At 42.5% G+C, this 12,493-nt stretch overlaps 1 protein-coding gene across 1 annotated transcript in view; it reads right to left on the reverse strand.

Annotated features, from left to right (window-relative positions):
• Positions 1-11,642, reverse strand: part of adarb2 (adenosine deaminase RNA specific B2 (inactive)) — a 122,442-nt gene extending 110,800 nt beyond the window's left edge. The window contains exon 1 of the mRNA XM_062479385.1: positions 11,029-11,642. Within this exon, the coding sequence (XP_062335369.1) occupies positions 11,029-11,131 (103 nt within the window). The 5' untranslated portion in view covers positions 11,132-11,642. The remainder of the gene's footprint in view (positions 1-11,028) is intronic.
• Positions 11,643-12,493: the final 851 nt, after the last annotated feature.

Genomic DNA, 12,493 nt, shown 5'->3' on the forward strand with positions numbered 1-12,493 from the left:
GCTCTTTACAGAAATCATTTCCTATGGGAGATTAATTGACGTTGCAGTGACAGTTTAAATGCAGGTTAAGAAGTTACAGTGAAATCAGGTGTTATTTTGTACCTTTGATTTGGAGGCAATCTGCCCATCAGTCTATGAATGTTTTTCATACACACCCAAGCAAGAGGCTGACTGTTTAGACAAACACATACGAAGAAGAATATACTGTAAATCAGCCTTTGACCAGAGCCTCTGGAGGATGATAAACCATGACTTCATGATAAACCATGACTTCATGATAAACCATGACCTCATGATAAACCATGACCTCATGTGGCACCAGCGGATCTCTCAGCCTGGTTGAGATGAACCTGATTATTATCCTGCTTCCTCTTCTCATGTTTGGCTCACCCTGGGGTCAGACACACAATAACACCCCCCTCCCTCTCTCTCTCTTTCTCCCTCTCTATCTGTCTCTCTATCTGTCTCTCTATCTGTCTCTCTATCTGTCTCTCTATCTGTCTCTCTATCTGTCTCTCTATCTGTCTCTCTATCTGTCTCTATCTGTCTCTATCTGTCTCTCTGTCTCTCTGTCTCTCTGTCTCTCTGTCTCTCTGTCTCTCTGTCTCTCTCTCTGTCTCTCTCTCTGTCTCTCTCTCTCTGTCTCTCTCTCTCTGTCTCTCTCTCTCTGTCTCTCTCTCTGTCTCTCTCTCTGTCTCTCTCTCTGTCTCTCTCTCTGTCTCTCTCTCTGTCTCTCTCTCTGTCTCTCTCTCTGTCTCTCTCTCTGTCTCTCTCTGTCTCTCTCTCTGTCTCTCTCTCTGTCTCTCTCTCTGTCTCATACACAAACACACAGAAAGAAAATAAGAAAGAGAAAGAGAGAGAATAACCATACCACCCTTTGACACAGCAGGTTTTTCAGACCATAGGAAGAAATACCGGTCCGAAGCAGATCCCATAGCAGCGAGCGGTAAGATCTTCAACATTGTAGCTTCTCAGGTCAAGTAGACTTGACATAGATCAAGTAAGGATAAAGAGGATGGATGAGGATTGATGGACACTGAAATTCAAAGTTGAGTCATTTCAAGAAAGTGCAAAGCATGAAAAGAAGTGTTCTTTTCAAACGTTGAAAGTCCATAGGTGTATCTCAGAGGAGTGCACAAGCCATATTTTGCAACCCACTTCACCCTATTGTTATATTAAAAGAACTCAGTGTGATCTGCGATATTTAAAGCCTATTTTCCTGCAGTCTGGCAACTTAGATAGTCCCTCACCTAATAGCACCTCCAGGCCCACAGATGTACATAGTGTTCCCCATGTCACCACCTGTATTATTTGAAGGTTTCTTTGTCTTGGAACATTGGGGGTTTTAAGCTCCTGCGGCGGTGACAGTAAGGAAAGAAACTGCCTGAACAGGTAACAACTAGATAAGAGTCTGCAGTCGACAGCTACCAGAAGCTGACCTGTTGGGATTGCGTATGTGTTAATGAGGGTGTATTATTCATGCGTGTGCAAATCATGACTGTGCTGCATGTGTGTTTGCGTGTCTGTTGATCGTGATTGCGTGGGTGCGTGTCTGTAGATCCCGATGGTGTGTGTGTGTGTTTTTCCGGGTGTGTGCGTGAAAGTGTCTCTTCCTCTAATCCTCCTGATGGTCCATTCAAATTAAAATGAACCTCCATCACATTAATAGGAACACAAGAGAACAATGGCAGTCTTTCTCCAGTCGGCGAGAAGAGGAGAGGATTATCTGCACTATCGTCAGGACCATTACCATTAAACCCAGCAACCACTCTATCCTTTCTTTTTAAATGAAAAGAGAGAATGGTGGTATTCAACTGAACGTTTCCTATCTGCCTTCAGAGGTTCTGCAGTCCTGAGCTGCAGCCAGCTGTACTGGCAGTCAGACTGAGTACGTAATTATAGCTTTATCTGACCTGGAGATCAGATCTGATTAGTCGGATTAGTCAATTATCATACTGTTTCACATATATGATCGTTGTCATTGTCCTCATCATTGTCGACACTTTCATCATCACCCTCCTCATCATCATCACCCTCCTCCTCCTCCTCATCATCATCATCATCACCCTCCTCATCATCATCATCATCACCTTCCTCCTCCTCATCATCACCCAACCTCATCATCATCACCCTCATCATCATCATCATCATCATCATCACCCTCCTCATCATCATCATCATCACCTTCCTCCTCCTCATCATCACCCTCATCATCATCATCATCATCATCATCATCATCTTCCTCATCATCATCATCATCACCTTCCTCCTCCTCATCATCACCCAACCTCATCATCATCACCCTCATCATCATCATCATCATCATCATCACCTTCCTCCTCCTCATCATCACCCAACCTCATCATCATCACCCTCATCATCATCACCCTCATCATCATCATCATCCTCGTGGTCATAAGCTGCCAGAGTTGCTGCATCAGCACCATTTTCATATCACACCAGGACAGTAACAACTCCATCAACATGGTGATAATCACCAGCCTAATTATTCCTGATACTGTATGAAGACTAAACTGTCCTATTAAACGTGTTCAAACTTCTCCCACAGACCCAGTTGTCTAGTCACACCGACACAAGTGAGTATGAGGTGCGACATCTGTCAGGCTGCAGTGTTCCACATTATCAGACAATCGATGCCGAGTTCCGTGCACATGGTAGAAAAAAAGTTTTGGTGCTGCGGGTATGTGTCAACTCGATATAACACTCGGCAAGAAGGGACGGCATCACCACCATGTGAGATTTTACCTGAACATAGTCTGTGTCTAATTTAAGAACCGGTGTAAGTGGGTGTGTATATCTTCCCAGAGAGACGGAGTGTGTGTGTCCTTTAAGCTCGGCACAGCTTGTAGCCCCAGGTCTAGTCTACCCTTCAACCTTCACCAGCCACCGCAGCCTCAAAACGGCTGCCTGGGTGGGATTGTCTGGGTGTAAAAGAAATGGAGAAAAAACGGGTAGGGTGGAATTTTTCCAGTTCATGCCAAAGCCATCCTGGCCGTTGCCAAAAGCTCTGTGCTGTGCAAACGATTCAACTGAATCAATCTCAATATATACTCAGGCCTTATCGGAGCAACCAAATACACTCTGAGCTTTCGAAGGCAATGGATAGGTAATTGGAGCAGGACATTATTGCAATACAAACATATCCAGTCTAGTTCAAGCTGTTCAAATCAAAAGTGGAAATGGAGTTAGGAAGATGGGGAAAATTAATATTTTGCCAATGACATAGTCCAACCATGGCAACAGCTGGAAAAATGCATAAAAAGTCCTATATAGTACAATGATTTAAAGGAACACTGGGATGCTGAAAGCTCGGTGGCGGTTCAGATAGAAATCACATCAGACAAAGCTAATGCAGGCTAAGATTATTTTTTTTTTAAACACCTTTTAAAGGATTTGCCAGATAAGCCCGGGCTGTGCGCATGGGAGCCCTCAAGGACGCTGGAATCGATGGATGAGAGGGGATTTACTGTAGGGCACAAAGTGGGAAAACTGTTATTTAATGTTGTGTGTGAGAGGAATAATGAAGCTGTGAAGAACCTCATATGCCTGCCATGGCTCTCATCATTATCAATGGCCTAATCTCCCATAACACTGCTTCAGCAGACGCACTCTGATCTAATGTGCTCCGCTTGTCCATTTAACACCTCCAGAATTACCACACTCATATGCATTTATGTATGACTGAATGGAGGAGGGTAAAGATGACTCTTTGCAGGATGAAAAGATTATCACTTTACGAAGCTGGGGAGTAGGGGAAACACACACTGCATAAACACTGTTAATACTCGTTGTGTCATCATGTTTTATGTTTTATGCCGTGGTACAAACCGTAGCAGGAGCTAATATGCTATTCAGTGGTGCTCTTGGCAGTCACGTAAAACGTTAAACAGACCCGATTTAATCGCAGGCGTGGCGAGCAGGATCCAAGGTTCCAATACCGTCGTCAAGGTCCCCGGCAAGTCGATTGGAGGAGGAAGTCTTAGTGGCAGTTGGGCTGTGGAGATCTGAGTACGTAGCCACCCTCAATGCAACATCAAGAGTAGGCGCTAGGTCTCTCTTGAAGAAGCCCTTAAATCTGAATGAGACGTCCAGGTGAAATTAAAGGTTTTAAAGGCTACTGCACACTCTGACCTCGAGAGAGAGCCCGTCCCCCGAGAGGACCCGATGAAGTGCACCATCTTGTTAATGGAAATAAATGCTGTAACTGGGCCCCGCGGCAATAAGACTTGCCTCTTGCTCGCTAAAGTCCTTCATTAACTTTATCTAAAATAGGCCCCTTCTCCGATAGTAGAAGAAGAAGGAATGGTAAGCCGCTTCATCCAATTTCCTGGTATTATTCCAAATGAAACAGCGTATCGCTGTTAACTTTGCAATGTCAGCATAGTGGAGTCGGTATGCCATGATGATGTCTGTGCATGATGTGTGAGGGCTTCGGTATGAAAAGATGAATTAGGGAAATTAACTTATTTTTTTCAGAACACACAATTCAGGGCATTTGGCTGTCAGATATTTCATGAGATCAGCATAATATTTGTGGAGCTTATGAGTTATGTATATACATAGGACTGCTTATTCATCACATTTCCTGGTTGTCAAAGAGATCCACGTGGAAGGATAGGGTTAGGGTTAACCTAACCTTTTCACCTCAGTAGTCAATAGTGTTAACAATGACAATAACTGTACAACAGCAGCTGTGTGAGGCTAGTTCTGACTCCAAGTGCAGAGAAGCAGAAAACGATACTGTCTGCCATCAAATGATCTGGACCCTCTCCAGTCTCCATATCATGACTCAGAATATGGCACAGTTAGTCCTAATTAGGATCACAAACTGTCAAGATGTTTTGCCACCACAATATGAGGTGTTATTCTGTAACTTTGGACGTATTTCAAGCTAGTCACAATATGGCTCAAAACAGATGAAGAGGAGTAAAACTGTAGTGTGGATGTGTCAATTCAGCGCGTCAACCTTCCTAAAGCAAAACTTCACAAGCACCTTCCATGGCAGCGCACATTCTTTACACACACACACCTGTATTCCTGAATAATCAACACTAGCGCTTCACAGCTCCAGACAGCTCACCTAACCCACTTTTGCACGTTATTTTGATGTCAGTCCACTGAGGGACACCTCCTCCATTTCTACAGTTTAATAGAGGCTGTTATGAAAGCTCACAAGCATAGTGGCATGTGGCCTACATCCCTCCCCAAGACTACATCCCTCCCCAAGACCACATCCCTCCCCAAGACTACATCCCTCCCCAAGACTACATCCCTCAACCAAGACTACATCCCTCCCCAAGACCACATCCCTCCCCAAGACCACATCCCTCAACCAAGACCACATCCCTCAACCAAGACCACATCCCTCCCCAAGACCACATCCCTCCCCAAGACCACATCCCTCAACCAAGACCACATCCCTCAACCAAGACCACATCCCTCCCCAAGACTACATCCCTCCCCAAGACCACATCACTCAACCAAGACCACATCCCTCCCCAAGACCACATCCATTCCCAAGACCACATCCCTCCCCAAGACTACATCCCTCCCCAAGACCACATCACTCCCCAAGAATAGATTCTCCCCGACAGGAAGTGATGACATTGATGTACCAAGGTACCGCTCTGTATATATGAAGACTGACAGCTACCGGACTACTCTCTCCAATCAGATGGTTGTCTACAAGACTTATAGGTCGTGGAAACCCAGAACCTTAATCGATCACAGCGTTATAGTGGAGACGGACAACAATTTCTTTCATAACTTATCTTCCCATAGGCCCAGCAGCAAAATCACCACGGAGACCTTTATAATTTTTGATATTGAATTTTTATTGTCAGTGACTATTGATTTAATGTGTAGCATTGTTATATCAACCGATACTTTATAATTTGGTAGAGTCAGGGGGTAAAATACTTATTAGTAATTTACAGCGTAAATAAAGGATGCAATGATAACTCGGAACTCAACAGCTGAAATCAGAGTTCCCTCTTTGTCCCATTGGTTTTAATATTTCAGATTTATTTTCTTCATAACCTTAGTGAGCCGATTACCTCAGCAGCTCAGCTGTGTTATTGAGACATTTCAGCATGAAATTTGTTTTTCCTCACTGAACTTTGAGCAAAAAATTCAACCACAGAGCCTCAAAAGCCAAGAGGGGCTATTAAGAGATAATTACTAATTATGCTAATTTTCTAAGTTGTGCTATTTCTTTCCTTGGTCATTTTATCTGTGGTTCTCAAGAGAAAACAGTTACCATTCAATTTTAATAACCTTTTCTTCTCCGGCTAAATGTTCTATGTAGGACGGTGTGTCCTGAACCAAGGAAAACTCCAGCATAACCTTAATCAGGATGTGCCTGTGAATTCTAAAAGGCATGCGCCAACTAAAACATTGTTGTTGCCAGCGGCAATGACCTTCATTAACCTCATAAATACCAGCAGTGTTTTGTCACAGTTCTTAATACGGTTATCAACACAAACAAATACAACAGAACTGTTGGAAGCCAAAAATAGTAGCATTTCCATCTCTCTGAAACTCAACTCAAGATCAATCCCAAACATCCCCAAACACATATTTTCACTGACATTGGGTTGTCCTACTGTTTACCTAAGCCTGCTCATTGCCTATAGTTCATTTGGGGGGGGGCTCTCTCTACACACAAGGCTAAACACAGTATCATTTTATACAAAATAAAAGGTTACATTCTTTACTTTTCTGACACCTACACATTAATAATTGCAGTGATACAGGTCACAGTAACTATTCCTTACACAGAGACAACCTCCCACTGCTGTATTATAAAATGTAACAGGAAACATTTATAATCTGTAAATTCCACACCTGCTTTCAGTAGCATTATAGTAATTATACAAGATACTCCTGTATACAAGCTGTAATGGGTATCCTACACGTGTTTATTATGAAGGTGGGTTTCTGAACACAGTATCACATCAGTAGCACTATTATTATGGTCAACCAAAGGATTACCGACCTTTGAATTGTCTAACAACATAGATATCCACCAATCACTGGTTATCAAGCAGCCCCCTAATTATTCATTCACAGTACAGGGTGCAAAATCACACAACAGCACTGCTGTGCTGTGGTCCCAAATCCCCGATCTTCTCCAATCAATGTTAAGATGGTTTCAGCTGTGCAAACACATTGGCGTAATGGTTACAATCTCCACTGAACACTAACCCCCTCTGCCACCTCACAGGTTCAAATCCCTCCTCCCCCTGTGCCCTCGTCCCACCCAAGGCTGACTGCACCCTGCTTAACACTGTCGTCTACATAAACAGTACCGTTAATACGTCGGCCCTCTTCAGCCCCCCAAAAAAGCAACGTTTAGCTAGCAGCCGCGGCATGTCAGCAGCGACAGTTCCTCAGCCGAGTGTCACGTCTGTCTGGCTAATGACTGTGTGATGGCCCCTCGGTGTAGCGTGGCGAGGCTGAGCAGAAAGCCAGTGACCCAGTCATCTGCCCCGACCACAACGCCCCTGCTTCCCCCCGGCCACTTCCTCACGCCCAGCCCGACCTCCACACCCTCGCGGGGAGAGGACGTAAACAGTAATTGCTACATAAATTATGTGACAGTTGGTGTCAGCTGGTTCTGAATTCCCGACAGCTTTCGGATATGATGATAAGCTTTAAGACCTGACTTGAAGAGGGTTTATAGTTAGGGAGAAAATGTCATTTATTTTCTTATGTCCAAGAAACTGTTATCATATACTAATGATAGGGCTGGAAAATGGAAAAATAAACGTGGAAATGAATACCGTAGTTATGTTGACAATGTGAGCTTCGGTCAGGTGCATTACAAATGAAACCTAAATAGAAAACTACCCTTGTGCCGATACAAACACCCGATCACAGCAATCAGATCAAATCATGATAAATGCTTTGCAGCACTGTTGGAAAATATGGCAAATGATTTTCACATTCAGCACAGTGCAGTACATTACAGTTCCTGGAATGTTGCGGTTAGGTAAAATGAGATAAATGATGAATATTCTATAATAGTGATCGGCCCACTTTTTATATCTACTAATCTTAATGTGTACGTGGGTTTTGATCAGAAGCACTTTCCTGTCATGTGGTCATATGCCAAGAAAAGAACAATAAATCAAGAATGAAGTAATAAAATCAAGAGGAACATCTGCTTACACTCTGTGAATACACACATAGATTTTCATACACAGCCCCCATCTCGAAATAATCTCCAGAATTTGCAAGGGATTAATTCCCAAATGCCATGTCCCCATAATCCCAGAATGGGTCCTGTTTGCCAAGAGAACTATAATCATAATTGTTTGGGCTCTCAAGATGATGAGTGTTTATTAGAATAACACACAGAGAATTACAATCTCATCTCCATTATCTGAACGAGGAGAAAAATGTTAAAACAATCTGCTGACATATCTGGCTTCATGTAATTAACAATGGTTACGCCACCCTTGGGTAAAATGAGATTGTTTTTCAGGATACTTTAAAAAAAAAAATTGCACTTTAATTTCCAAAGCTTAGGGGTTTTGTTTTAATTTGTTGACCACAATTTTGGATACAATGTCAAATGGAAGACGTCAGGAAAGCAAAAAAAATCTCTCTCCCTCCCTTTATACCCAATCTCTCTGTTCTGTGTGCACCCTGTAATGTTGCCGCAGAATGTGAAAACATTGGGGACTGTTATAGAGACCGTTACAGAGCCGTGTTTGCTAGTTCTGAGAGATAGTTCATTTGCAATCGGCCCCTGCCCCTAATGTCCCATGCTATCAAACTGAATCAGCAGCGCTGATAAATTAGCCATTTAGAAACACACTGTGAGGGAATGTCAGCCAATGTGCAATGCCTTGTGTGTTACTCATATGCAATGCTTAATGTTGTGGAACCAATTCTGTCATTTCCATTATGTAAATACATTTACCTTGGCACTATATTTGATGTATTGTCTTCCTTGTCTCTATTACTTGGGCTATTAGAAATCAGATGTTATGGAGCTGTGTTCGGTTGTCTGCAGTTTGATGAGATGTGCAAACTGTTTGCAGAACCTTACTAAATGTTCTATTGCTGTTAAGACTTGAAACTGAAAATGCCCTGAGCATTGGCTGTTCACTCATACTTACTGAATAAAACGCAACACAGACAAACTCAATGTTTTGCCTACTTCAAAACCACATCAAAATGACTAATGCTCAGTGCATTGCATTGCACAATAGTTAAAATAATTCCCTCCTCTTTTAGTCGAATAAGAAAGGTACATTATATTTAATAAACAAGAATAATTTAACAAGAACATTAATTTAATTTATACTTCATCTGATATGTGACAGACCAATGAGGAATGCTTTTTCAAGTTTGTAACACTACATTTTCATTTTAAAAATACCAGCATGAGTTTACCTTTAGGTATATCAAACTGGAGTATCCTCAGAAAAGGGAAATCTTTTTCAGTGATCTGGTCACTTAAGCCTACTTCATTTGAAAAGTATTAATTCAAGGGCTAATGTTTACTTTTTGTACTGTATTTCTTTAAACTAACCCTCACCTTTTACATTTTAATAAAAAGAACCACTCAAATCCCAACACACGTATAAAAACACTACAAACGGAGTGACATTTTGTCAACCTGTTAAATATTGGCTCAAAATATAGCAGATAACAAACAGAAAGAAAGTGACTGGCAGTGTGGGGGGAAAATAGCCTGATCAATGAAAGTTTGTTTATCAGCGCGTCCAGACAGTGACCCTGTCGTTGCCTGTTCCTGTCAGTGGGAGCGATAAGGTCAGATGACACCGGCCAGTCAAAGGCTATGTTGTCGCTGAACCTAGAGCCGATGACACATTCATTATTTTGCCTCTGAGAAAAAGCCATGGCATCCTACGGCCTAGAGCTTCATCCGTTATCATGCGAGATGTGATATGGTTATTTCATATACTTGTTAACAACCATATAAATTAATAGAAACATTTAATTAATGCTACTTTAAGATTAATCGATTTTTCTCTCAGTCCTTGCCATGCACTCCTCCCAGGAGTGGGCAGTGGCCTCAGGTGAGTGACATTAACATGTAGTATAGGCTACAAATGCAAATAGACTTAATGCTACTTAAGTTAACAATTTACTAATATATGCTCAAATGTATGTGAACAAATGCCCTACACATGCCTAACAACTTTTGATGTACAATATGGAATACAAAATATATATCCACATGAAGTGTAGGCTACAATGAATAGACTTAAAGTGTTCAAAAGGAATCAGTTTAATAGTTCCACTTTAAGCCGTCTCCAAAATGTTGAGGGTTTGGAAGTCCATATTCAATAGGCTTGAACTATCAATCTTGCTTGTGACTGAGAGACGTATTAGGCTAGTGAAAACATCACATTTATCTGTAGCCTACTTAGGGTCGTAACTACAGCATGTTCTGTTAGTGTAAAATACTTAAGAGACACTTTATAGCACCGAAATCAGACTCCAAAAAATGCAATTGGCACGATAAAATTACAATACAAATGTACACGTCGAGCAACGGTTAAGGCCTTTCTGACAAAATCATGTGCACCTAAAACGACTTTTTAAGAAATATAATCGCTTAAAATAATTTTGGGCGAAAATATTTTACAGACTATACGTTGGTCTGCACAGATAGCCTATGACCTCCATGACATCTTAGGAACAACGATGTCCACGCATTGTATGTCCACGCATTGCACACTGAATGAAGCAAACTTCAACTTTACTGGCAGAAGGTGACAATGCGTCACCGGTCCGATGGAACGTAACCAGGCAAATACACTTCATTTTGTCTATACATGGCATAAAGACAAATACAAACGCTTTGTATTTCAGTAGGTTATCTCGTAAAACGTCACCATCCGAAATTTTTGGGTGGTTAGGTTAAATGTAGCTCGACGTCAGCGCGCTCCGATACTCCTCCAAGGTGCACGCGACCTTTGTGCTCCAAATCCTTTCTTAAAAAATATTAACTGATAAAAAGTTTACCTTTTCTCTTCGATCTTCTCCTCCTTCTCCTTTTAAACTTGCATTTGACTTGACTGCTCGGAGTTCCCGATGCACGGGTGTTGTTTCCAAGTACTGATGCCATCACAATCGCTCGTCTGACGGTGAAGAAACTTGGATTTGCTGCGCGGTTGTTTGTTCTCAGTTCGTGATATAAAACAGTCCTCGGTGACGTTGTGGATATTTCTGACTCTCTTTATTCCCTCCCGAACTCTTACCGGGGAGTGTGTATCGCTGGTAAAGCTCTGTCTGCAAAATTACCTCTGAAACTCCTGCGAGCCTGCCTCGTCAGAGAGACTGTATTCAGCATAGCATGAAGGCTCACACTGATACCCGCCTCCGTCGCGCGGAGTGTATAGAGCGTCTGGAATCAGCCTCGCTCTGCGATAATTTGGGCACCAGCGACTTTGAATCCAGTCCTGCAGGAAGCCTATCTATTTGCTGTCGCAAATTTTAATTAGATCCAACCACCGCTGTCTTCTGGCTGTGACATCACCAGTAGCCGCCCCACCTGCACCCCATTACACCCGTTCTTCCCTTGCGCTCGCAGACGGAGCGCCCACTCCGGGCAGAGGATCACCGGGGATCCTGTCTGTTCCCACCGGGGCACTACAAGGAGTTAAAGGTCTCTGCTGGTGTGAAGGAGATGTATTTTGGTTCATTTCGTATCGGTCTCTCCGCTGCATGTCTTTGTACATCTTGTGCCAGAGATTATTGGAATTCTGAAAGAGGATTATTATTATTATTTTCAAGAAATCTCTCTCACCCACTCTCTCTTTATGTCTGTTTCTCTCTATATATTTCTTTCTCTCTCTCTCACTCACACACACACCCATACACACTCTTTCTACCTCAGAGTAGGTTACCCGAGATGATGTTAAGAGGGAAGTAGAATGTTACATTTTTAACTCGTAACAATATCAATGATTCTCTAAAATAATGGCACCTCAGTGCTGTGATAGTTAGCCCACCTGTGACATGCACCGTTGGCATGTGTGTAAGGGGTCCCTACCGTAAACTTCATGTATCACATGCATGATGCACTGCATTTACAAGTGATTCAATGCAAAGACTTAGACATAGAGACCAGCGTTATTGGCTTTTGTTTTTCCAAGTTCTATTTAGGCCAATAGTCTGGAGCAGGCTTGGTGACCTTCAGAGTAGGAGGTAAAGAGTTTCTGACAGGCTACAGCGGCCGGAAAGTTTGAAGAATGTGACATTTTGGCATTTTTAGTTCGAGCACAGTGTCGACTCTTTCAAAAAGCATTTGTGCCTTTCCTACCTTGCGGTTATGTTGAATTCCCCAGTCCTGTATGCAAGGTCAGGTGTGTGTTGGAGGTCCTCTTATGCCAGATGGATTCACAATCATACATAAAACATTGCTTTTTAACTCCAACACAATGAACTGGCCTTGCATTTCAGCTATTCTTCCTAAGGTACAAGATTA

Source organism: Osmerus eperlanus, chromosome 15, assembly GCF_963692335.1.
Source record: "Osmerus eperlanus chromosome 15, fOsmEpe2.1, whole genome shotgun sequence".
Taxonomy (NCBI): Eukaryota; Metazoa; Chordata; class Actinopteri; order Osmeriformes; family Osmeridae; genus Osmerus; species Osmerus eperlanus.